The sequence below is a fragment of the Telopea speciosissima genome, chromosome 11 (assembly GCF_018873765.1).
Source record: "Telopea speciosissima isolate NSW1024214 ecotype Mountain lineage chromosome 11, Tspe_v1, whole genome shotgun sequence".
NCBI lineage: Eukaryota > Viridiplantae > Streptophyta > Magnoliopsida > Proteales > Proteaceae > Telopea > Telopea speciosissima.
In genome coordinates, this window is record NC_057926.1 from 7,431,046 (window position 1) to 7,457,648 (window position 26,603).

Consider the following 26,603-nt stretch of genomic DNA (forward strand, 5'->3'; position numbering starts at 1 on the left):
GTCTCTTAAGCTGCTGAAGTGCCTCTAGACATGGCTTAGAGTGAGAGAAGTGTAAGTCCTGGCTGCCCCTTTACCTGTTATCACTTCAAATGATGAAACTACTTCTTCCATTTGATGATAGTAATGCAGAAAAAAATTTCTACGTTGATGTGTATCTCTTCTTCCATTTGATGTGGAACTTTCTGAGCAGAGATTAGTTTTTTCTCTATTACTGTTTATCTCTTCTTCTTCTTCTTTTCCCTACCATATAGAATTGTAGAAAGGTAAACAACGCCAATGGCCCGAAGCAATGTACACGAACCAATGAGAGATCCCTTTCCTTGAGTTATGGACGTCAACGCATCAAAAACTTTCGTTGTAAGACCAATCCTGTGGTAGCCAATGTCACTAAAATTGATATTTAATCGAATATCTTATGACGTCTGTGGCTTGAACCTGCAAGGAAGATTCATGAAGTCTATCGTATGGCTCAGGACAGAGAACCCAAAGTCGCAATCCCATAATTCCCTCCCATAATTCCCTCCTCTCATTGGGGGCCTGAGGCAGACGATAGTCTCAATTTGTCAATTTCTTGCGCACAAAAGAAAGGCTTCAAGCATCTGAGAATCTGTATTGGAATTTGGAAATCATCGATCATGGTTTCCAATTTGCTTTCGTCTTCGTCTCCATCTCCATCTGCATCCCCACCTCACCCCCATCGAGAATCGTGGTGATCATCTTCTGGGCCCGCGGAGCAGCCACAACTGCTTAATGGCACCTTCGGGTAGCAGAAGATCACTCAGCCAGGTCATCCCTTCGAGATCAAAACGTCTCGTCCGGTGCACAAGCTGATCGCCCTCTTACATCAGCTTCCTGATCGCGAGTAGAACGACAGGAAGTCAAGGACATACAATCATCGATCATGGTTACTAAAGAGAACAAGAAACACCTCACAAACGGTCTCCGGATTATAGTTGCCAAACCGACTGTTCAATCCAATTATCGACGACGAAGAAGGGAGACGAAGAAGAACAATAAATGGGTCCCACTTCTATTGATAAAAAATTAAAAAAAAAATGGAAGAGAGGGAAGAGAAGTTTATGGGTTTCCACGTGTCCCTTGAATAAGGTACAATGAGTCAACGAGTGGGTTGGGTTTTTTATGTGTTAAGTGTAAAGGGTGATTTAGTAAATTAAATACTTAAAGGTTATTACTGTTAAAAAATGGGTAACGATTGATATTATGATAGTTAGTGGGTGTGCTTTAAAATATAGACAAATGTCAGGGGTGACCCTGATAATTTTCCTATCATAAAAGACTATATAGCAAATCAACCAAAGCTTTTTTTTTTTTGGTAAACAATCAACCAAAGCTTTTACCACTAAAAACAAAAAAGCTATTGCAAGTTAAGATAAAAATGCAGAGGAACTGATGTGTCATAAAATCCCCCAACCAACCAAAAGCTACCACGTAAACATACTAGAACTGAATCCGAGGCCGAGGCCGAGCACTGAGACCGAGGCCTAGGCCGAGCACTGAAGCCGAGGCCGAGCATTGAAGCCAAGGCCGAGATCGAACACTGAAGCCGAGGCCGAGGCCGAGCTCGCACAAGTCAGCCGGGGCCGAGGCCGAGCACTGAGACCGAAGCTAAGGCCGAGCACTGAAGCCGAAGATGAGGCCGAGCACTGAAGCCGAGGCCGAGCATTGAAGCCGAGGTTGAGACCGAGCACTAAAGCAGAGGCCGAGCACTGAAGCCGAGGCCGAGGCCGAGCTCGCACAAGTCAGCCGGGGCCGAGGCCGAGCACTGAGACCGAGGCCAAGGCCGAGCATTGAAGCTGAGGCCGAACATTGAAGCCGAGGCCGAGACCGAGCACTGAAGCCGAGGCCAAGCACTGAAGCCGAAGCCGAGGCTGAGCTCACACAAGTCAGCCATAAACTCCTAATCGAGCATACATAGGACATCCTAGGCCGAGCTGACTGCCGAGACCGACCTAACAGGCCGACCTCTCAGGCCGACCTCCTAGGCAGAGCCCTCCTCCACAAAGGCTACCATAGCGCCCCACCGGGGATCGTGGGGCCACGTCAGCACATCCCTAGAATCACGGGATAAGGATCGAGCCACGATCCCAGCGCAATACGAAATTACAATTTACATGGACTCTTACCTTAATAAGAGTCCGACCCCGAAAATAGCTCTCCACTCCGCTCTACGCGAGAGAGCCTTCCAAAAGAAGGACTCCTACCATACTAGGACTCTCCCAACCGCCTCATCTCATCCTCACTCTATAAATACCCAGGTATGGAGCACCATTCATCATCTCACTTTTACTAGCAGTTACGCTGTTGCACTGGTGATCTAACTTTAGCATCGGAGAGTCCTAGGCCGAAGCCACACCGGCTCTCTTGTGCTCATCACTTGGTCTTTGTAGGCTCATCTATGGGCGAACCAAGCATCGGAGATTTCCACACGCAACAGGAACAATATACCCATGAGACTTAAATCTTTCTTTTTGTCCATATTGGAATCGAAAACCATTGGAGCTTCTCTCGCATAACCCAAATATTCACTTTTAGAATCCAAAATCTGAATTTTGAGAACCTCTCTGTCTCTCTCAACCCTGTTTGTCGAACCAATTGCGACTAAACAACCTCAAGAGGGAAGAAAAGGAGAATCAATAGAAAACGAGAAAAAGAGGAACAGAAAAGAAAAAACCCTAAAAGAGTGCCGGAGATGGACAGAATTGAACCCTAGTACCCTACACGGAGTTTGCTGCACTTTCACCGCAATATAACCCCAGAAGAAAGATTAATTTAGATTTAGATTATTTAGTAGATGTAAGAAAAGAAGACCTATAGTAAAAGTGATCTTTTCTACCAAAAAAAGAAAAAAAGTGATCCTACCCGCTTTAGATTTTGTAGCACATTAGCAACTAGGGCTGCAACAAGTCAGGTTGGGCCAGGCTTTATAGAATCCTAGTCCAACCTTGAGTCCTTTTAGCTGGGCTCAGGTCCAACCAGACCTTGACTCAGGGCCCAAAAAATCCAACCCTGATCCTGCCTCAGGGTAGGACCGGGATGACTCTGATTGGCCCTGATCATGGAGAGGGGGAAGGAAATGCATGGGTTGGTATGGGCCGGAGAGAAAATTATCTATTTCATGTAAAATAACACTACAATAAAATATATTATATCACTTATTATCTTCATATATAATATATTATATAACAAAAATAGTAAAAGTGATCTTTTCTACCAAAACAAGAAAAAAAGAAATCCTACCCGCTTTAGATTTTGTAGCACATTAGCAACTAGGGTTGCAACAAGTCGGGTTGGGCCAGGCTTTATAGAATCCTAGTCCAACCTTGAGTCCTTTTAGCTGGGCTCGGGTCCAACCAGACCTTGACTCAGGGCCCAAAAAATCCAACCCTGATCCTGCCTCAGGGTAGGACCGGGATGACTCTGATTGGCCCTGATCATGGAGAGGGGGAAGGAAATGCATGGGTTGGTATGGGCCGGAGAGAAAATTATCTATTTCATGTAAAATAACACTACAATAAAATATATTATATCACTTATTATCTTCATATATAATATATTATATAACAAAATGTGGATGACATTTAAAGTTTATAATATATATTATATCAATATATATTTCATAATATAATTTAAAACAGGATCAGATCGGGCCAAACTTATTTTCATATTGGTGTAACAGTTTTTTTGATAAGTTATATATGTCTAAAAAAATATTAATGAATAATTTAATAAACATAAAGATAAAATTATCTAATATGACCCAATACAATTGATACATAGATTGATACTAGTATGGATACAGATGCTGATATTTATACTTAAAAACCATGCACCATAGTAATGGTGGAGTCTTTGTTGAGTACTATGCCATGAGCAACCCAAGTGCTTTCCTGTTTCACCTATGGAACTTAGGGGGGCTAAAGTGAGAGGTTAAATATCTTTCAAAAGGGTTTTGCTCCACCAAACTATGTGATGAATTTGGTCTGATATGCAAAAACATAAGATTGTGTCTCTTTTTATCTCCCCTTTGAAATGACCTCATACCCCTCTTGTATAATATCCAGCCCGTGCCCCCCATTGTGCCACCCGCTAGTTTGCTGCACAGGTGGAGTGCCTATGCCTCTCCGATAAGATTATGAAAATATAATAAGTTGAAAATAAGTTGAATTATTATTAGGCAAAAGTTTCCATGCATGATCGTGCATCATGCACTATTTGATGCACGATCTTATCCACCCCTCTCACGATGACAAAAAGCCCTTTATTGGACGAATTCATAACCCCTTACCTTCATGCATGTGACTATGCATGAAAACCTCCCTCTTATTATTATTACATGTGTTAAGTTTTTTCAAACATTTATAAAGCATTTATTCTATCATGTAAAAAATGATATGTTCATTTGATCGAGGGATACAAACATCTTTAGATTAGACACATGTTAAATTTTGGAATTTAATTCAATCAAATACTCTTCTTTGTATTGACATAAACTCATATATTACCATACAACTAATATAATACTGTGTACTATTCTAATGAATAAATAACACATATTTGTCTTGTGATTTGGATAACCATTATCGTATGTTTCATGATCACTATCTAATGATATAATAATGATTAGTTATGTTGCGTAGCTTGCATCACTTGTATTCACTAGCAATTTTTCATGTATTTCTAGGGAGACGAACTCTGCAGGCCTTGCCAATGGTAATTAAGACAGTTTGACTTCATTCGCTTGATTTCTGTAATGAGGACGTCTCGTGCTCCTCTTGTCTAATCTTGCAATAATGATTTCGTTTACCAAAAAATAAAATAATGATTAGTTTATTTTTTGTCCATTTTATACAATGATAATAAAAAATACTTTTATACCGTACAATAGCGTCAACATACAAGTAGGATGGTAGAGACTGTGGTTTTTATAGAATAGGGATCCATAAAGAATAACATATCAACTTTTCAACTTTTACGTGCAGGTACGGCTCCCCGGTGCGCGGCTACGCGAAGGTGGAGAGAATGGGGTTATGGGTCTTTTTCACTTGTTTGGAATCCAAAGAAGATGCTTCTTCTTAGTGGTGGGGCCCATTATTTCCACCACCATTCCCCAAAACAAGAAACAAAGTCGGTCGGGGTTCTCGCTATCAATGAATGCTTCTACTTTTTCACTGATGTATATTTCTCCAACGTTGGAGAAAGAGAGAGGGTTTTTTTTTTTTTTTTTTTTTTTTTTAAATTTTAAAAAATGGCGATTTAAGGCGTTACAGCCTAAACGGGATTCTGGGTCTAGCACTCTAGCCACTGTCCTCTCTCTCTCTCTGGGAAGATTGAGATTCGCTGGAGTTCCTGAGCTTTGAAGCTGGTGGTTCCCAAGCAGGATAAGATAGACGGAGATAACTCTGTTTTTTCTGTAATTATTGAAGTTAGTTCATTTCTTATAACTTGATTTCATCTAGAAAAGGTGGACTATATTATACATTCGTTACAGAGATCCGATTTCAGCGACCTGGATGATAATTCCGTCTTCCGATCTTTCTGGAGATTTATTTTTGAGTCAGGTTCGTCAATTTTTTTTTCCTGTTCCTAATTTTCATTTGTTTCATTTGAATAGATGGAGCAGGTTTTCCTTGTTTTTTGTTGAATTTTCACTGTTTTGAAGGAATTTATGTAATGATGATGGGTTTGCTCGTCGTTTGTTGATGTTCATTTCACTGTTTCGATTTTTTATTAAAATTTCAAGTAAAGTTTCTTTTTTTTTTCTCTTTAAATTGTGAAGTTGTAATTTGGCTGCTCAGTTTTTAAGTTGTCAGTATCAAAATCTAATCTGGATCTTGTTTGATGTTTAATTTTCATGAAGATTCTCAACTTGATTTTTGATTTGGGTAGCAACAATCCCCCCCCCCCCTTTGTGGGCACGCAACTTTCATAATTCGCAATGGATTCCGTTTGTCTGCTATTTATTTTTTGAGTAAATGTTGTATGGATGATAGTTTCCCACCCCCTCCTAGTTTTCCTTGGTACACCTGGGAGACTGAAAGGTGTTCTTGTCGTCCTGAAAATCTTTCCACTGTTCTCTGTCACTTAACTGGACTGGTTTAGTTTCTGCAGTTTATAATCAAACACTGGAGTCAAGATGAGGACATTAGTTCAAGCTGTCCGAGAAGTTCGGACTGCTTTGAGGCTTCAAGAAGGTGGCAGTTTCCTTAGTGCTATGGGGAGAAGGCAAAAATCTTTGGTTAATCCAGTTCCTGTCACTGTATATGAGACCCTACACAATGATGAAATTGATAGATACAAGCGTCACATTATGATCTCAAGAGCCCTGCACACCCCTGCTGCCAATTACACTACTGGTACTGTAGGTCTTTTCTTTCGACCTCAACCTACTCTCATATTAGTTGTGATTGGCGAATTGTGGTGTCATATACTTCCCATAATTGGTTGTGTGTTCTGTATCAATTCTTGGTTTTTCTGGTTTATTAGCAGGTGCCGGAAGAGCAGGTCCTCTTGTGGAGTATTATCGAAGAATTGCCGCACAGGAACTTGTAGATGGTGATCACTGCCAGGTATTTTTCAATTTTCACAACCAAGCAATCCATATTTGAATTTAAGTATTTTTTTAAAGTTTTTTATTTGCATGTAAATGCCTTTAAAAGAAAAAATAGGCAAGACACTCTATCACTTATTCTGTAGTATTTTCAGACGACAGACTTAGAATAGGTGTACATTATCAATTCAGACAGTCCAATTGATGGGCAATGCTGGAATAGCTTCAATTCACAGCTAAGAAAACAAATAACTTAAATGAGTTTCCCCTGACTGGCCAGTTGGGACAGTTTCCCTATTGTGTCTCCCGAAATCAGACAGGTGGTCAAATGATTATGACCCAGTTACTTGATAATTTCAGACTAGGACAACCCATCAATTAGATGATCTATAGCAAATGGGGTAATGAATGGATGTCTCAAGCTGTCTGTACGATTTACTAAATTGTCCAGGCTTCATGTCTGTCCTTGCCTCTTAACTATTTCCACTACTCTTATTGGAATATATCCATGGGTACATTTTCAGGTTGTCACCTTAAAAGAACTTCAAAGACTGTATGACGAACTTGTTCAGTATGCGGATGCCTGTCGATTGGATCGTTATACAACCTCTGATAAAGCTGGGAGGTAAATTTTTTTATTTATGTTTTGCCTTTCAAGACCCACTGGCTGATATACTGGACCATGTCTTTTCTACTGAGGCCACCAATAGTTATATTGGGTTTTCTTTCAGATTTCTTTCGACATCTATGGTATAACTTAATGGCTTTGTTGTTCTGCCCTCGTTCAGGAGTAGGTGGTTGTGGTCCCGTTTCATCCCACAGTATTCTTACTCACCTGTCAAGGGACTTTACCTCTATGGAGGAGTGGGCACCGGAAAAACTATGCTCATGGATTTGTTTTTCGACCAATTGTAAGTCTCGTGTATAGTTTTGTACATTTGCAGTTTAATATTCCTACTTCATAAAGTCCTCATGTAAATCAAATTGGAGATGGAAGGAAAATGGGATCATGCCCTAGATGATTTGATTAAATCGAATCATGATTTTTATTTTAAAAAAAAAAAAGAAGGAAAAGATTCTAAGGAAAAGATTCTAAACTAATTGGGACATTATCTCTGAATCTTAAATAGTCTCACTAAATAGAACTAGCAGCTCCAGAAAAAGCCTGATGGGTTTCTAATGGTCTAGGTGACTGGGATCAGAAACTCAATTGAAACCAGAATGGTAATGAAGAAGACAAAGGATCAGATTGTAGAAAATTTGAATGACTTGAAATCAAAGAATCAGATATAGTCCAAAAACTGGTCAAATATTCTATTCAGGTAAAAGAACAGAATACCAAAACCTGGAGTCAATCCAATTTTATGAGCCTAAGTTACAGAAGAATCCTACTTGAGATAGGACTTTCCAAACAAAGAATCGGTCAGTGCTTGGAGTGATTTCAGGACAGAAAACAGATTTACTCAGATCAAGTAATAACAGTTAGGAGATTTCAGAATAATATCAGAATAGTAATCTGAGTGATTCTGCCAAAAAAAAAACCAATAAAAGCTCCGTTTGTTTCAATGTAAAATTTACAACAAAAATTTTCCATGGGAATTTTTTACATGGAAAAAGCGTACTAGTAAAATTTTACATTTTGAAAAAATTTCCAATGTTTGTTTCCAAGAGATAAAATATGATGTAAATGTCATTGTAAAATTTTTCATTTATTGTTTGCCATTTATTTTTCATGGTGAAATTATTTAAAATAATGGCATAAGATACCATTATAACAAATTTGAATTAGGCAGCCAATATTATATGTTTGTAAGAACCAGGTATTGACATAGGACCCACATGATTCCGTCTTTGATTTTAATTTTGCCAATGGTCAGGTTGATAACCATTCATCATGTATTCTAATTTACTAATCCATAGATAGAGAAACTCACTTCTTATTTATTAGTTAACTATAATTTCTGTCTTTCCATGTAAACTTTTATTAAATACTATAATCATCAATTGTTGCTGAGGCTTATAACACACATATGAGACATACAATCTCAAGGGCAAAGAGGGGTCTCTCAGAGAAACAGTGCCACCAATTTGAGTGGCCCATTCGATAGAGTAGCTCTGGTATTGATGCAACCCGATTTCTTAATCCACATTGATTATGACCCATTTAGTAGGCTCTGGTATGAATTTATACAACCCACAAAGTACATAGGTGAGTCAAACTTGCCACAGGTGACAAATTTACCATTTACAGTTTACCACTAAACATAGCTCCAAGGAGGGAGGATATATATCAGTCCTGATACGATTGCACATTATTAGCCATGAGAATGAGATCTCTAGTGTCCCATCACTGGTTAGAATTGAATCAGAAAAAGATCACCTTCATCTCTAGAAGTCTCTTATTTAAAACTTAAAATGAAATAGGACAATTGTATAACAATCTTACAGATAGAGTAGGGAAGTGAAAAAATAAACCCAATTGCATACATCTCAGGCTATGGATGAGCGTCTGTACAGTTCCGTGTTTGGCTTTGCTTGACACCCATGACCCAACTGAATCATTTGCCTTGCAAGTACATAGAGATAAAACAAGTGTAATGTTCCACAGAAATCTGTAAAAGATGTGTTCAAGTGCTTTCATGCCATGGATATCACATTCTATATAACAGAACAATAACACGAATCACCCAAAAGTCATCTCTAACAAGTGATTCAGTAGTTTTGGAAGAGTTGTCACACCCCAATTCCTAATTCCTCGGTAATGTGACTAGGATGCTTAATGCCATCCTAATCTACCACCAGGATCTCAAATGCAGTAACTTAACCTCACAATCAACCATTGAGAATCATAATAAATCAGAGACAGCGGGAGATGTAGACATATAATACTACTGATTCTCATAACAGGGAAGAGAGCTTGTACTAACCCCATAGCCAAGTTTGTTTCCTATGATGCTCCCTTTTAAGGGTTAACGCACGGCCCAGCAAGAAAACCAAAACTCAACAGGGGCGCCAACGGTAAATCAGCTCGACCACCGGGAGAGAGTGGTCTACGATCAGCAGCAAGAAAAGGTTGGTCGTAGATCACTAACGCGCAACGGTGCTCGTAGATCAGCTTACTAATAATTGGGCACAGAAGCCTTGTCTTTGTTGTTCTGGTGATCGTAGACCACCCTAGGGGCGAAGGCTCGCCTTGTTTTGGCTTGTGCTTTTATATAGGGGTAAGGCTTTTCTTCGCTTCTTCGCTTCCTCCGACTTCTTTAGCCACTTCCGCATCTGTCGTATTCGAGAGAGCTTGCTTCGTGGCAGAGCATTTAGCAATGCTAGCCTGGTGAGTGCTGGCTGTCTGGGGACAGGTGTTGGCAAGGCCTGCTTCTCCTACAGGTATTGCCTACTCTACTGCTATTGTTTCTTCTTCCATTCCCAAAAATGTCACTAAGGCTATGTCTGACCCAAACTGGAAGGAGGCCATGTCTGAGGAAATGATGGCTCTTGAGAAGAGTGGTACTTGGACTCTTATTGACCTTCCTAGGGGGAGAGTTCCAATCGGATGCATGTGGGTCTATACAATTAAGTATCGATCAGATGGTACTGTAGAAAGATATAAGGCTAGGTTGGTGGCCAAAGGGTACAGTCAGGTGTATGGCATTGAATACCAAGAAACATTGCTCCTGTGGCCAAACACAACTCAATCAGAGTTCTTCCATTAGTGGCAGCCCATAGAGACTGGCCGTTGTATCAATTAGATATAAGAATACGTTTCTCCATGGTAATCTAGAAGAAGAAGTGTATTTGCAACCTTCACCTGGTTTCAAGTTTTCCTTAGTAGAAAGGAAAGTGTGCCACCTAAAAAAGGCACTTTATGGCCTCAAGCAGTCTCCTAAGGCCTAGTTTGAGCGATTTAGGCAAGCCATTCTAAGGAATGGGTATTCCCAGAGTCAGGTTGATCACACTTTGTTTATCCGGTGAGGAAATGGTATGATCACAGCTCTTATTGTTTATGTTGATGACATTATGGTAAGTGGGAATTACCAAGCCGAGATAAGTAGATTGAAGTCATATTTGGCCCAACAGTTTGAGATTAAAGATCTTGGACTCTTAAAGAATTTCTTGGGAATTGAAGTGTCAAGATCAAAGAAAGGAATCCATATTTACCAAAAAAAAGTTTGTACTGGACCTATTGAAGGAAGCATAATGCTAGGGTGTAAACCAACAAACTCCCCAATTGATCAAAACCACAAACTTAGTGAAGATTGTGGCTCTCCTCTTATTGATGTAGGCAGGTACCAAAGATTGGTTGGAAAATTGATCTATCTCTCTTTGACTCGGTCAGATATCACTTATACACTTGGAGTGATGAGCCAATTTATGCATGCCCCCAAGAGTGGGCACTTGGATGTTGTTTATCGCATTATCAGGTACTTGAAATCTTCTCCAGGAAAAGGACTTCTATATGCCAGTCACAATCACTTTTGGGTAGAAGGCTACACTGATGCTGATTGGGTTGGTTCTATTTCGGATAGACGATCTACATCAGGTTATTGTATTTTTGTAGATGGTAATCTAGTCAGATGGAGGAGTAAAAAACAGCCGGTTGTAGCCAGGTCTAGTGCAAAGGCGGAATTTAGAGTCGTGGCTTATGGAGTGTGTACTCATATCGTTGAAGCGGTCAGTTTAAGAGTTGGGATTTGACATTGATGGACCCATTTGGCTCTTTTGTGATAATAAGGCTACTACAAGTATTGCTCATAATCCCATGCAACATGACCGAATGAAGCACACTGAGGTCGATAGGCACTTCATCAAAGAGAAGTTGGATTTAGGTTGCATTTGTATGCCTTTTGTGAAGACAGGTGTTCAAGTGGCAGATATCTTTGCCAAAGGTCTCATCCCTAACTAGTTCAATACCCTTCTGTGCAAGCTGAGAATGTATGACATTTATTCTCCAGCTTGAAGGGGGGGGTGTTAGAGTTAATATATTAGGGGTACTTCTGTCACTAGTTTATTGTAAGTCATATTTAGTTGTAATTTTTCTCTTTTGTTATTTTTTATCTTTTACCTCCCTAGGGAGGCATATGTAATTCCGAGAATATTAGTAATGAATCAAATAAGTGAGAGAAGCTCTCAAGCTACTCCCCTCGGTTTCTTCTTCTTCCCAGCTGCTATTCCTTGTTCCTTTGGTTGAATCAATACATAGCTAGTTTCTAACTATATCAAGGTAGCGAAAGCCAGCTTTATTCAATAGCAAAATCGTGGGTAGGGTTTACCCTTTTACATTCTTTTATAGAGTTGAGTGTTTCAGTTTCAAACTCTATGTAAGAACCATATGTTATGAAGGAAACCAAAAGCCAGAAGGAAAAAAGAAACTCTCTAAACTGTGGGGTTGGTATTGTAGGGTATTACATAAGTGACTTTGTAGTATTCTACTTAAAGAAGTAGCTATCAAAACAACTAGATAAAACTCCTAAAGTAGCCCCTGATTCTGATTTTTAAGTGAACCAGGAAAAAAAACCAAGCATGGGAATGGGATTGGTCTGAACCTAAACAACTGGTTCAGTGAAGAACCGTGAAGCTGAGTTACTGAGTCAGGTTCTTCTTCCTTAGTTGGCATATTTAAAGTACCTTCTTGTTGCTGATCTACATCATAGCCCCATCTGAATCACCCAAAAAATTCATTTCTTGTTTATTCGTAATGAATGCTGAAAAACACGAGTGGCAGGAGAGCCATGGTCAATCTACTGCTTGGCATTATGGATTTTGTCACCCCTCTTTTCTCTAGATTGTTTGATGCACTGCAATTATCCATGGGATATGAAACAAGAAGCACTTGCAATATATTTAATAAATTTGTTTCATTATTTTATTCTGTTTCTGTTCAATTTTTCTGTTTAATATATTTCTGTTCAGTTTGCTGGGAATTGTAACTCCTAACACTTATCTCCCATTGGTTCAGGCCATCTAACTGGAGGAAGAAACGAACCCATTTCCATGACTTTATGTTGAATGTTCATAGCCGTTTACAAGTAAGAATGTAAACATGTATGTTTTTCCTTGTCAAGTCAACAGTAACCTATGTACTACAGTGGTTAGAAAATGATATATGCCTTTGAAGAGATTGTAAATGTCCTTCACACTACACAATACACATTTTTCATTGGATGGACAGGTTCTTGAAAGGATGATAGACTGAAACTCGTACAAGTTAGTGGTAGGATTCATAACTGTTCAATGTCTTTCTTTTCGTTAGACCCTTTAACCATGTTATATAAGCTGTCCAATTTTCTGTGATGTGGTTTATGGTAGCTGACTATTGTGGTCTGTAGTTATGGATCCATCCAATAGTTTAACCGTCAATGTATTCCAAGATGGGGTACATAGGCTGGTTAAACATTATATAGTATCTTTCAAAAGATGCAAAAATTTCTGTTATTGTGCCATTCATGGAGCTCTGCTTTGCATTCGTTGTTTGTGCCAATTTTTATGCTTCTCTTGCAGAACTCATACAGTAGTTCATTCTGCATATACTGCTATAGGTTTAACTTGGCACAATGGATGTAATTGCAGAGGCACAAGGGTGTCGCTGACCCACTTGAAGTTGTTGCAGGAGAGATATCAGATGAGTCAATATTATTATGTCTTGACGAATTTATGGTAGGTTAGAAATAGCTCTGTATCATATTTTTTTTTGATAATCACGGTAGCTTCTGTTTTTCTGATAACTTGTAATAGCTTTGTATTCTGTTTAGTTCTTACTACTTGTGATTTCTTATAGGTTACTGATGTTGCTGATGCATTGATATTAAACCGCCTCTTTAGATATCTATACAGCAACGGCATTGTAAGTATTTTGGTTCTCATCAGATCTTTATTTTTCAATTTTCCTTATGCAAAATGAATCTGTTGGATCTTCTACTTGAAGACTAAGTATCCCATCTGTGGACAACTTTTGTAATGGTGTGGATCATAGATTCTTGTTTCTACTTCGAATCGTGCTCCAGATAACCTGTATGAAGGTGGCTTGCAGAGAGATCTTTTCTTACCATTCATTGCCACGCTGAAGGTAATCAAACAGACATTTTTTTCCTCTTTCTGGCAATTGATGGATGCTAAGTCATCATTATTATATACCATTCAATCATACTTTGGACCACATATTGCTGGATCCTTTGATTCCTCTTTCCTGGTTTCCTTTCTCTGCTTCTTCAAAGATCTTAGCCTAACTCTGATTGCTTTTTCACTGCAGGAAAGATGTGCAGTTCACGAAATTGGTTCTTCAGTGGACTATAGGAAAATGACTTCTGTAAGTATCTGTTCTTTCCATTATGGATCTATTTCTACAGTTGCATTTCTGGTTGGGAAATCCTTTGTTCTTAATGTTTTCTTTTATTTGTCACCTGTTTTACAGGCTGAACAAGGCTTCTATTTTGTTGGAGAAGAGTTGTCAGGCCTTCTTAAGCAAAAGTTTGAGCAGTTAATTGGGGAACATTCTGCCTGTCCACAAGAGGTGGAAGTTGTTATGGGAAGGACATTGCAGGTTTATCCCCTATGAAATATTTTCAAATGCACAGTTTTGCCGCGGTTACCATTTGAATATCAAATTATGTAGTTGAAATTTGTTTCCAGGTTCCACTGGGAGCTAATGGATGTGCATATTTTCCTTTTGAAGATCTCTGTGACAAACCTCTTGGCGCTGCAGACTATTTAGGATTGTTCAGTAAGTCATTATGGCTAGTGTGGGTCTCATCCATGCTGTGTTGGGATTTCAAAATTCAAATAGCCACAGAAATTACCTAACCTATGTTATTGGTCTCTTATTTGTTTTCTCTCCCTTTACTTGCTAGCCCTGTGAATGCATGTTTTTTGAGTTCCTTTTATTGTTTTCTGATATGATTGTTCATTTAGCTTAAGAGACCTCCCAAGTCCTAAATGGGACCATGCAAATGGTGGGTCCCTGGGCCCAGCCTGTTACATGTCCTAATTTCTAATCAAAGTTGAGTCTGGATCTCTTATGGGGTTCTGGATGTTTTGCTAATGATTATGCTTGTTCTCTTTCAATTATGACTATGTGCATAATTGACCTCCCCCCCCCCCCCCTTTTGACAGAAAAATTCCATACATTGGCATTGGAAGGCGTGCCAATTTTTGGGCTCCACAACAGGACAGCAGCATACCGGTTTGTCACTCTAATTGATGTCCGTGACTGTTCTTTTCACTAAGACTTTGTTGTTTCGAATTCATTACTGCATTCTCTTTCTGCTTTATATTTCTGAAAATTCTTCCTCTTGTAATGAAGTTGTGTGCTTGCATATCCAGTGGCAAATCTCAACCAAAGTTAAAATAAAACCTTAGAAAACAATAAATATATGCCTAATGCAACTCCAGGTTCTAAACCCTAGTTTTGGATCGCTATGGGGCCACAAGAATGATAAATATCTCTAGGTAAGATGATAAATATCTCAAGGTAAGGTTTTAGTGGAAATTCTGTAAATATTCTTAAGTTCAGGACCCTTGAATAAAATAAAACCAGAATCTGAGACGTAAATGTAATTAAATTTGAAGGGGATGACAATTCTGGAATTTAAAATAGGAATGGGAATTAAACATAAATAAATTAAGAATGAAAAGGATTTTATGCAAATAATAAGTAGTTCATACCTTGCCTGTTGATAAATAGCAAAACCAGTGGTGAGTTACCTTGGTTGCAAGTGAGAGAACTTATTCAAGAGAGATCCATCAAACTGAAATTTCAGGATATAAATCCTAAATTCCAGGGCTCTTGAACCCCCTACTGTATACCACCCGTAGGATCAATTAAAGTATTTATATGAGAACCCTGAAATCATATCTGGTGGAAGTCACCAGATCTGTTCTGAACTGGATTATGGAACTCACGATAGGAGAGGATTCAGGAGACGAAACTCATCCTATGGGAGGGATTCCTTTGATCCAAATTTCATAGTGAAAGGGGCCTGAATTGGTGGAGCTTGATCAAACCTATGGGGCTGCAATTACTGCCCAAAACGGGTGAATCTGAAAGTACGGAGAAACCCAAGTAACAAGAGGAAGGAGGAACAGAATAATGAGAAAGTAGAAGATCAGATTTATACTATTAAAGACTGAAATCGACTCAGTCAATATTCAATTCTATTCAATAACAATCGTAAGGTTAAGTATATATACTCTTAAAGACTGAAGTCGACTCCAACTAGGAAACTTGAAACCTGGAAACAATCTAAAACTGAAATAAATCTCCTACATGTCTAACTCAATAATAAGATAAAATGCAAATACACACCCACTCTATTAATGTACCAAAATCCCGATTGGGTCTGGTTTGTCTCGGTTTGAATTTCTGGTCATTCCAGTCCAGCCATGCAAATGCAGCTGCATCAATTCTCCACTCAACTCCATTGAGTTTGGATGAGGACCAAGGATGTCGTCTGAATCAACTCATTGGAGGAAAAACGATCTCGATATCTGCTTGAGCCTAATGGTGGGAGGTCCTTTATGGGAAGAATCTTCATCTCTAGGCCACCGTTTAAAAGAATAGGTATTTTCGTACCCACAATGCTACACCTTTTTGTCGAATAGCCATGGTCGCCCAAGGAGAATGTGACAAACCTTCAGAGGTAGATTTTTAGGCTACTTTTGGTTGCACTGCACTGTATCTATGTGATCTACCTAACATGGATTTTTAGGCCACGTTTGGTTGCAGTCCCAATTCTTGATTCCATTGATTCTTGCTCTCCGGAATCAATTTGGGAGTGGAATTTTGTTTGGCATGTTCGGTTGAATTCCTTGCTCCCACGGATTGAGCCGGTGGAAAACCTCACTATGAATCAGGAATCAAGGAGCATTTTGAAGATGCTACTTGCATTCCATATTAGAAAGAAGGGAGTGACACTTTACCCCAATTCTATTGATCCCGATAAAACCAAACACCCCCCCCCCCCCAAAAAAAAATTCCCATTATTCCGCCACTCTCATCCCCTACCTCGGACTCCAAGATGAGGTCTGACTGCGATTCTCTCTCCAACAGTTCCTCCATGGCCTTCTTCCACCACCCACTGTTCCCTGCCTCTACCCATGCAAGCCCATCTTTTCGCCACCATTTCCATCCTGCCACTGTACCTGAATGCGACACCTCTACTGTGGATTCGGGCAGATGGGTCAGCTTCCAAAGGGCAGCATCACCATCTATTGCAACTCTGGCATATCTCCTAGGTTTAATCTGGTAAAGTCCGTGGTGGCTCAAAAGAAATTGCCAGCGCTTCTCACCTGAAATTCCCCGTACTCGCCAGCGCAACCCACCTGAAACCCCTTCGATTTTGCCACTCGAAACACCCGTGTTTTCCCCAACACCCGCGTCCTGCGCTCCTTTCATGCCTGCCGCTGCCTTGAGGCAACAGGCCAGACCATAGGTTGTGGCCAGCAGCGACACCCAGTCTCTTTCCTGTTATTTCCCAGCCCCCTCCAGCCATGATAACCCTGCACCTTCCATTCTCCTCCTACCGCTGCAACCTTCGCAATCTCGCAACCACACTCCCCATCCCCTCCTTCACTACAAAAATCCACCCGCAAGACTCCCCTGTGCAACCCCCCTAAGCACCCGCCTCTCAAACCCACCCACAACACTCCCCCCATCTGATGCAAATCCTAGCCTCCTCGAATTGAAGAAGCCACCCTGAGCCTAGGGTTTTAGTAGGAGCCTTAGTTTAGTTTATTTTAGTTCTATACTTAGTTTTTATTTTGTGTTTTTAATTGAACCAGGTTAAATTGGTTGCATCCAATTGGTTCAATTGGTCTAATTTAAGTGATCCTATTGGCTAAGAGGTTCTTATATCCTATTAGCGAGTAGGGAATCTTCTTTTATTTTAAGTAGTTTAATTTGTTTTTAAGTCATTAGGGTCAATTGAGTCTTTTTATACTTTTTGAATTGTTTTAAAACACTTAATTGTACCTCTCCACGATTTTGGATGGAGATTAAGTTGTAATAGTTTTAGGATTTAGGCCTTTGGCCTCTTATTTAATAAGAGATCGTGGGAGAGGCTCCCCCACCTAATTATGGTTTAAAAAAAATCGTTTCTTTATGCTGCTGCCATGAATGCTGCTGCTTGCTCTTTGAGAGTGTTCCTTGTGGGTAATATCAAGGAGGCCTTGTGAGTCATATCAAGGTGGAAGGGCTGGTGGATTCCGGCGACTCCTTGCATCTTGTAGATCGGGAGGTCCTTTTTCTGTTATCAAGCTACATAAAGCTGCTGTTGCCTTTGAAGGAGATCACACTAGTGAGTTATTTTTAATTCTCTGCAAGTTATCCTTCTCTTCTTCTTCCCCCCATCTAACCTAATCGATCCCCCAAAACCCTAACTTTTCTAAATACATTCCAGCATTCATCCTTCTCCCATATTCATCAAAAATCAGAACATAACCTCTCCATACCAGTACCTCCACTCAATCTAACCTGCAGCCTCAACTGTCCATAAAAAACCCTAAATCCCTCCATCACCATTAAAACCCAAAAACCCTAAAACTTACCTAGACCTATCCAACCATCCAAATCCTTCAATATTACAACCAAACCACCCCTACACTGCTCTTAATACTCGACCTTAAGCTCCAGCCCAAATTCCAGCTCTAAACCCTAAATCTCATCTCCCCCTTCATTCCCAAACCCGAAACCCTAAACCTAAAATTTCTGAAATTTAAAAACTTATTCAAATCTAACCAAACCTAGTTCATTAAGACCTTTAAAACCTGCCTAGTTTAATCCTATAAACTATTTTCCCATTACCTTACCCTAACCTTAGAATTTGGACCTAAAACTACACTGCTGTCTTATTGTAACTGCTGAACCAGCAGCCCCCTTAGTTCCTTTTGCTATTGATCCTATTACCCTAGTTCCTAGTGGGATTACTCCTACCTAGGACTACAATCAAATTGGTATCAAAGCCATGGCTGAACATGGCACCCCTGCTGTGGACCCCACACAAACACCCCCACTCGATTTCCTTGCTGCAATTATGACTATGCTGCAGAAGATTTCAACAGACCAGCAAGCCCTTGGTGATCGAATGACAGCAATGGAACAAAGGCAAGTTGTGCCTCTTGTAAGCAACTCTCTATATGTAGAGGAGGACAGATTCTAAGTTCATTCTGAAGTACATGGAACTCTGGGAAGGGATGAATATCGTAGAGATCATCCTAGACATCACAGGGACCACAGAGATCATTCCAGACACGACAGAGATTACAGGGACTGACGTAGACCTGACAGAGATGACTACAGAGAAGACAGGGACAGAACTATAGAAGCACCTCGAAGACCTAACTTTGAGGAATACATGAGATCCTACTTCATTGGAGATGAAGCTACTAATAGGAGGTACGATACACAGAAGGTCAAACTAGAGCTAAAGGAGTATAATGGGCATGGTGATCCATAGGTGTTCTATGATTGGCTTGCTGCCCTGGATGATTATTTTGACTGGTATGACTTGCCTGAAGATCGAAAGATGAGATTGGCACGTACCAAACTGATTGGCCCTGCCCGAGAATGGTGGCGAAAGACAGAGAGAGATATGGAACGTGAAGGTAATGCACCTACTAATTGGGAAGATATGAAGTATGATTTGAAAGAGAAATACTTGCCCAGACATTACAGAGCCCAGATGCAAGATCAACTTAACTCCCTACGGCAAGGGACTATGACTGTAGTTGAGTACATGCAGCAGTTCGATGCTCTTTCTTCTCGTACTGACACCAGGGAAAGTAATACTCAGATGCTGTCTCGATTTCGGTTGGGATTGAGATTAGGCATTATTAAAGCTATTGGAGTTGTTGACGTTCTGGACATCAAGGACTGTTTCGAGAAGGCATTGAAGGCTGAAGAATTATTGGCTGGAAATAGAAGATTTGATTCCTCCATTGAAGGTACCAACATAACTTTTTCAGCATTCAAGTCTACTACCAATGGTCACAATCGAGTTGGAAACTCTGCTGCTGGTCCTACTCGATCAGGCTACTCTGTTGGTAGTTCTTCCTGCCCTACAGCCCCTCCCCGTGCTGATCATAAAGGTAAAGCTCCCATGGACAGCAATGAACCCCACAAGTGTTTCCACTGCAATGAGCTTGGGCACTATGCCAAAGATTGCCCACAAAAGCATAGACCTATTAATGTGGCTGCCAAGGCAGAGGAAACCCCTAAAGGGAACGATGAGCAAGGTATATATGTACTACCCCCTGATAGTGATGACAACTTAGAACGTTATCTTGAAGATATAGATGGTGGTGCTCGAGGTGTCCATACGATTGCTCCATTTCTCATGGATGATGTGGTTGATTGTGAAGAGGTAATTGGGAACATTTCACAGGGAGACAATGACAAGCAAATTTCTGTTCTTGAAGAAGTTGGGCTGAATGAGAAGGTTATCAATATTGAAGACTTTATGGAGGTTGAACACATTGATTTTGTGATGCTCCCTTGGTTCTTCGAAGAGAAGGCTCCACGAGTTGAAGACCATATTCCCACTATACTAACCTCAACAGAATTCTGCCAGGGAAGTGTTGAAGCTGCTGCCCACATGTTGCTTCCTCCTCCTCATCACAAGGTTCGTGGACGAGTTTCTTCACACAAGCATAGTACTTGGACTCCCACTCATGATGTCAAAAAGCTCAGCCCCAAGTTGTCAGGGTGTTGCATGGATTTCACCCATTCATCGGGGATGAATGTTTCTAAGTCTGGGAGAGTTGATGCAAATCCTAGCCTCCTCGAATTGAAGAAGCCACCCTGAGCCTAGGGTTTTAGTAGGAGCCTTAGTTTAGTTTATTTTAGTTCTATACTTAGTTTTTATTTTGTGTTTTTAATTGAACCGGGTTAAATTGGTTGCATCCAATTGGTTCAATTGGTCTAATTTAAGTGAAGTGATCCTATTGGTTAAGAGGTTCTTATATCCTATTGGCTAGTAGGGAATCTTGTTTTATTTTAAGTAGTTTAATTTGTTTTTAAGTCATTAGGGTCAATTGAGTCTTTTTATACTTTTTGAATTGTTTTAAAACACTTAATTGTACCTCTCCACGATTTTGGATGGAGATTAAGTTGTAATAGTTTTAGGATTTAGGCCTTTGGCCTCTTCTTTAATAAGAGATCGTGGGAGAGGCTCCCCCACCTAATTATGTTTTAAAAAAAATCGTTTCTTTATGCTGCTGCCATGAATGCTGCTGCTTGCTCTTTGAGAGTGTTCCTTGTGGGTAATATCAAGGAGGCCTTGTGAGTCATATCAAGGTGGAAGGGCTGGTGGATTCCGGCGACTCCTTGCATCTTGTAGATCGGGAGGTCCTTTTTCTGCTATCAAGCTACATAAAGCTGCTGTTGCCTTTGAAGGAGATCAAATCAGTGAGTTATTTTTAATTCCCTGCAAGTTATCCTTCTCTTCTTCTTCCCCCCATCTAACCTAATCGATCCCCCAAAACCCTAGCTTTTCTAAATACATTCCAGCATTCATCCTTCTCCCATATTCATCAAAAATCAGAACATAACCTCTCCATACCATAGTACGAGAACTCGCGAGATCTCGTCGAGTTTCTCGGTTTTTGGAAAAGCAGAGACGAGACTGCCTACGAGTCTCAAAAGTGCAATATCTCGGCGAGATCTCGGTTTCGACCCATTATTTTAACCCACCTACCACTTAAATACCTTACCTAATTAGACAAAACTCGACATATCTCGGCGAGATCTCGGATCTCGGGTTGACCCAAAGTTGAGGCTTCGAGTTGAAAAAAAAAAAATGCACCAACTCAGCGAGATCTCGACTCGTCTCGGTTTTTCCAAGAGTCGAGTTGGTACCGAGACCCGAGTTTTAGTACCTTGCTCCATACTAGTACCTCCACTCGATCTAACCTGCAGCCTCAATTGTCCATAAAAAACCCTAAATCCCTCCATCACCATTAAAACCCAAAAACTTACCTAGACCTATCCAACCACCCAAATCCTTCAATATTACAACCGAACCACCCCTACACTGCCCTTAACACTCGACCTTAAGCGCCAGCCCAAATTCCAGCTCTAAATGCTAAATCTCATCTCCCCCTTCATTCCCAAACCCAAAAGCCTAAACCTAAAATTTCTGAAATTTAAAAACTTATTCAAACCTAACCAAACCTAGTTCAGTAAGACCTTTAAAACCTGCCTAGTTTAATCCTATAAACTATTTTCCCATTACCTTACCCTAACCTTAGAATTTTGACCTAAAACTACACTGCTGTCTTATTGTAACTGCTGAACCAGCAGCCCCCTTAGTTCCTTTTGCTATTGATCCTATTACCCTGGTTCCTAGTGGGATTACTCCTACCTGGACTACATCACCATCTTTCTCACATTTCTCTATTGTTCTCTCTCTCTCTCTCTCTCTCTCTCTTTCTCTCTCATCATTTCATTTGCAATGTTTTCTATCAATTGAGCTGTAGCGTTTCTGAGGTGTCTGAATTGCTTATTAGACTCTCCATCGTCTTCAAATCTTCTCTATTTCTTGACACAGTAAGCCGACTTTGATTCTCTATTTTTCAGGTTTTGATGCTCCATTCCGATCATAGAGTGAAAAGCCCACTAAGCCGTGAGATACTTGGTTTTCAGATCCGCCATGAAAACTTTACACTAATAACTAAAGTTCTTTTCCATGTCAAAACCTCGCCTTTGCTCTTTTTTTTATCAGAACCCAAAACTCCATCAGCCCACATCTCTTTTAACTCTCATAAAATTTGCAGAAGCCTTCGTGAACTGAAAGAAATTCATGCAAAATCCATTTTATCTGCCCTCAAGGGACAATATTGTGTTTGGTCTCAAAAGAAATTAAATTGGGGAAAGAGATCCATGGTCATGTTTGTAAAAGAGATGGGCTTTACCACAGGTGTAAAACTAGGGGCTGCCTTAATTGACTTCTACATGATATGTGGACAATTGCGTGATGCAAGGAAATTATTTGAAGGAATGCCCAAAAGGAATACTGTAGTGTGGAAGTCAATGATTAGTGGCTATTCATTAAAGGGATCTCTACGCCAGGCAATTGATATTTTCAGGGATATGCTTTTATTAAATGTTGAGTGGGTAGGTTCACAATCTCTAGTGCTCGTTCTGCTTGTGTGCAGATGAGAATGTAGCAACAACATCAGTATTCCCTTCTCCCAATATTTTTGGGGTCAGCCACATGAATTCTTCTATCCCATTCTATCACAAGTTGCTGGGCAGAAGTGTTGATCCATGTATATTGGGGATTGGGTGACAAATTGAATTAATCAACCTGGATAATTCAAACAAGGTTTTGAAAGACTTGTTTAAATGATAGGTCCTGTTCGGTTGCTTTGTTGTCCAAGAGATGGTATTTCATTTTGTGAATCAGTTAAACCTCTTGTTACATCTAAGGCAGCAAGCTAATGTGAATTGAGGATCAAACTGTTTAGATTTTGTTTTATGCAATTAAATCTGACCTGATTCATTGTGATAATGAATGAGCTTTAGATTTGAATTTTCTACAAAACCTTTATGCGAAGAGTGGCCATCAAACTGTTCATCTTTCTATGAATTTAACTTTCCCTGATACAGCGACCAATATTTATGAGAAATGTTGCTTGTTACATTATTAGATTCTTTTTATTTGCATTATGAAAATACAATCATGAGCCATAATAGCATTTTTGTAAATACTCTGTAGTTTTTATAAGCCATAATGGCATTTCTGTAAATACTGTAGTATCATAAGCCATAATGGTATTTTCATAATTATTATGTGTAGTGCTCGAATTGATTCTGTATAAGACCTTCCAAACGCTGTTCCTGATCTTTTTGTGTTCCAGAATTGATCCTGGAATAGGCTGAACAAACGTTGTTTCTCATTCTATCGGAACAGAATCAAGAAATATCATTTCTGCCTAATTGGGAGTGCAACCAAACGTAGCCTTAATGGTGTTATTCACCTAAGCAACATTGTAGGGATTGGGATGTGGCTGTCTTCAATCTAAGCTTATGAATGGCTTCTTCAGAAATGACATTGCTACAACTGCCACTATCAATCACCGTATTGCACAAACTGTTGTTGCATTTCTTAAAAATGCTGCTACGGCGCCAATCATCCTCTTCATAGATTTTATTTGTGTCCAAAAGACGATGAAGAATGTAGCAAGGTGGTTGTTCTCCATCATCGTCATTACTGCTGCCTTCAATAAGCTGATGTTCTGCCTCCAGATAAGCTATCTTGTTTTTTCGTTGCCCTTCCTATGTAGTGGCACTGAGTCCTTATCAGCAAAGGTGCTAGACGATTAAGACACTGAGCAGAAAAATTTCTGCATATTTTGCACTTGAAGCACTGTTTCTCAATTTTGGCTTCGAAGTAGGTCTGTCAGAACCACATTCACAAGGTAAAGTGTGATGGTCGTGAAGATTCCATAGAAGAACCGCTGACTGGTGGCTTGTTGAATGACTTATCTAGTTGAGAAGGATATTTACTCGTACTATCACCTTTAGGGAAGGTGATGTAGATTGAAGGAGGTGAAGAGAAGGACCAACAGTATTGTTCAAGCCCAGACAATAAGCCCCATCGAGCCAGCCTTAAAGCCTAGCCTTGAAACCACTTATGGTTCATGTTTTAGGCCCAATAAGGGCTTCTGTTTATGTCTTGCATAGGAGACAAGTAGAAGATTTCTTTAGTTTTTGTTACTATTCTTATTATTACTTATTTAGTGGTAGGATGTTGCTGTTAGAGTGCCACATAATAAGTTCTATTTTGGAGACTTCTATTTCTATAACAGGGGTTTACTTATTAATAAAAGATGAGAGCAGCAAAAGAAGCCACCGATTTTAGACCAAACTATTCTATGGCCTGTGCTTGGTTCTTCCCTGTGAGATGCCAAGACTGCTATGAGAAACAGTGAAGCAAGGCATGAGGAGTCTGGACCAACCAAACAGAATCTCCACTCCATCTGACACAGCGGTCAGAGGTATGGAGATTCTGTTTGGTTGGTTCTCACCAGGTGGGGTGGCACCCAATGTGGGTAGAGGATCCGGACTCAGGCATGAGTGGGATGTTCTTGTCATATTTACTTCTTTTTGTTTTCTGATTCTGAAACAGAGGTAAGCCTATTTTGGGTGTTGTTGATCTGAGATAGCCATTGGATTGGTTTGATTTTCACATATGTTAGACTGCTCGTGGAATGCTGGCTATATTCAAGTTTTCATGTTATTCTGCCACATGGTTGCTGAGATATTGGGTTGTTTCTAAATCTGAGCTCTAGTTTCTATTTTCATTACTTGCTAGTAACTTGAGATCCGACCGTTGGATATTCATCTTGTTTTGTGGGACTGTATCCTGCTGGTTATCCCTTGTCTTTGATAGTATATGTCTTCATGGCTTGATACTAAGTTTGGCAAACACATTCCCAAATATCCTGTATGAACTGTCACCACCATTCATGCAACCCCCCCCCCCCCCCTTTCCCCAACCACAAAAATAAAATAAAAATAAAAAAATAAAATAAAAAACTGTCACCACCATTTAACCAAGGAGAGCACTTCTCCCTTCAATTAAGGCCTCCTCTGCTTGGCAAGGTCTTAGCTACCCCCCTCCCCTAATTTTGGGGATTTTATTTGTTAACTTTGCCATCATGGTTTATGGTTCCAAGCAAAATTTTGTTCTTTTTATGAAAAGCCAATTTTAATGGACCTTTTTTCTTTTCTGTTTGGTTGGCTATAGGTGATGTATGAAAACAAGGCCAGACTACTATGTACAGCCGAGGGTACTCCCACTGAACTGTTAGAAAGAATTGTTACCATCTCTGATGCCCAACACATGGCACCTAGAACCTCTTCAAGATCAAGGAAAAATGATGATTCTGACATTTGTGTAGACAATGAGTTGGGATTTGCAAAAGAGCGGACCGTCAGTAGGTATGTTGCTATATCAGTTTTTCCTTCACCCTCTTTTTGTTTAAATTTGTCCATAGCCATCATGGATAACAACTTGGTCGTATTCTCAAGGAGCTTTTGAAGTGCAAATTCTTCCAACTCCCTTGTCATACCAAAGGCATACGGCCCCTCTAACCTCTGGAGTTGAAAAAAAAGTGCATCCCAGTGCATGAGGCTCCTGCTACTGCACAAGCATCCCATAGGAGTTGGTTCATGATATTTTCTTTCTTAATGTTCTAAAGTACACTTAAAAGAAAAACATTGCGCCAACAATAACCTCCCCCCCCCCCCCCCCCACGCCTCGCCGCTATGCTGTTTACGTTATCATAAAATATTGAAAAAGCTGCACTAATCATATTAAATATAAAAAATTGTAAGGTGGTTGACTATTTGGACTTGTTATTTTCCACAAAATGACATTTGTAATTATAAACTTGGAATGATTATCAAGATCTTATTAACACAATTTTGGAAAAAATATTTAAAATATTTACATCAAAACAAAGAGAGTTTATACATCTAATATTCTTGGTTATTTTGTGAAGTACCAGGCATATAAAATGATCCAGGGATTCAAATCTCACCATCTAATTGCTTTTTCACCGTGTGGGATTCAGTTACGAAATTTAAGTTGCAGTCAATTTTTATGCACTTACAAGTACCATATAAACTAGGGTCCTCACGCATGAACAACACCAAGTGTTTTTTTTTTATGAAAATGAACAACACCAAGTTATAACTTCAGTGAGGTACTTAAAACATGTCGATTGGTCCAAACCCTGTCAGATGATAAAGGTTCTCTCTCTCTCTCTTGGTGGCAGATGTTGATGTGGTTATTGCTTATCATGTCTGTCCCTAACATATCTGGAGAAACTGCAGATTAACAGAGATGAATAGCAGAGAGTACTTAGAGCAGCATGCTGCCATGTTGGCTTCTGAGACGCAAATCTCGGTACGAAAAGCAAATGAAGATGCTGTACAAGCCTAACACTGAGGATCATATGACTTTGGCTAGCTCAAGTGATTCATTTTCTTTGGCATGACTCGGTCGAGGGTCAAAGCATCACTCAGAGAAGGAGATGATGT

General features: G+C 39.9%; 1 protein-coding gene across 3 annotated transcripts; it reads left to right on the forward strand.

Moving 5' to 3' along the window:
* Positions 1–5,358: 5,358 nt before the first annotated feature.
* On the forward strand, positions 5,359–26,603 carry LOC122646516 (AFG1-like ATPase). Of its 3 annotated transcripts, none has more exons than XM_043840087.1 (15): positions 5,359–5,482; positions 6,130–6,375; positions 6,479–6,587; positions 7,093–7,193; positions 7,357–7,479; positions 12,522–12,591; positions 13,133–13,219; positions 13,341–13,406; positions 13,536–13,628; positions 13,812–13,868; positions 13,974–14,102; positions 14,192–14,282; positions 14,672–14,760; positions 25,306–25,499; positions 26,397–26,603. In XM_043840087.1, the coding sequence occupies exons 2-15, from the start codon at positions 6,155–6,157 to the stop codon at positions 26,503–26,505; spliced, it is 1,539 nt and encodes a 512-aa protein (XP_043696022.1). In that variant the 5' UTR covers positions 5,359–5,482; positions 6,130–6,154; the 3' UTR covers positions 26,506–26,603. The 3 variants fall into 3 exon arrangements, with proteins under 3 accessions (XP_043696022.1, XP_043696021.1, XP_043696023.1); XM_043840086.1 differs by having other exon boundaries at positions 5,365–5,579; positions 26,397–26,602; XM_043840088.1 differs by having other exon boundaries at positions 5,365–5,579; positions 6,130–6,374; positions 6,505–6,587; positions 26,397–26,601.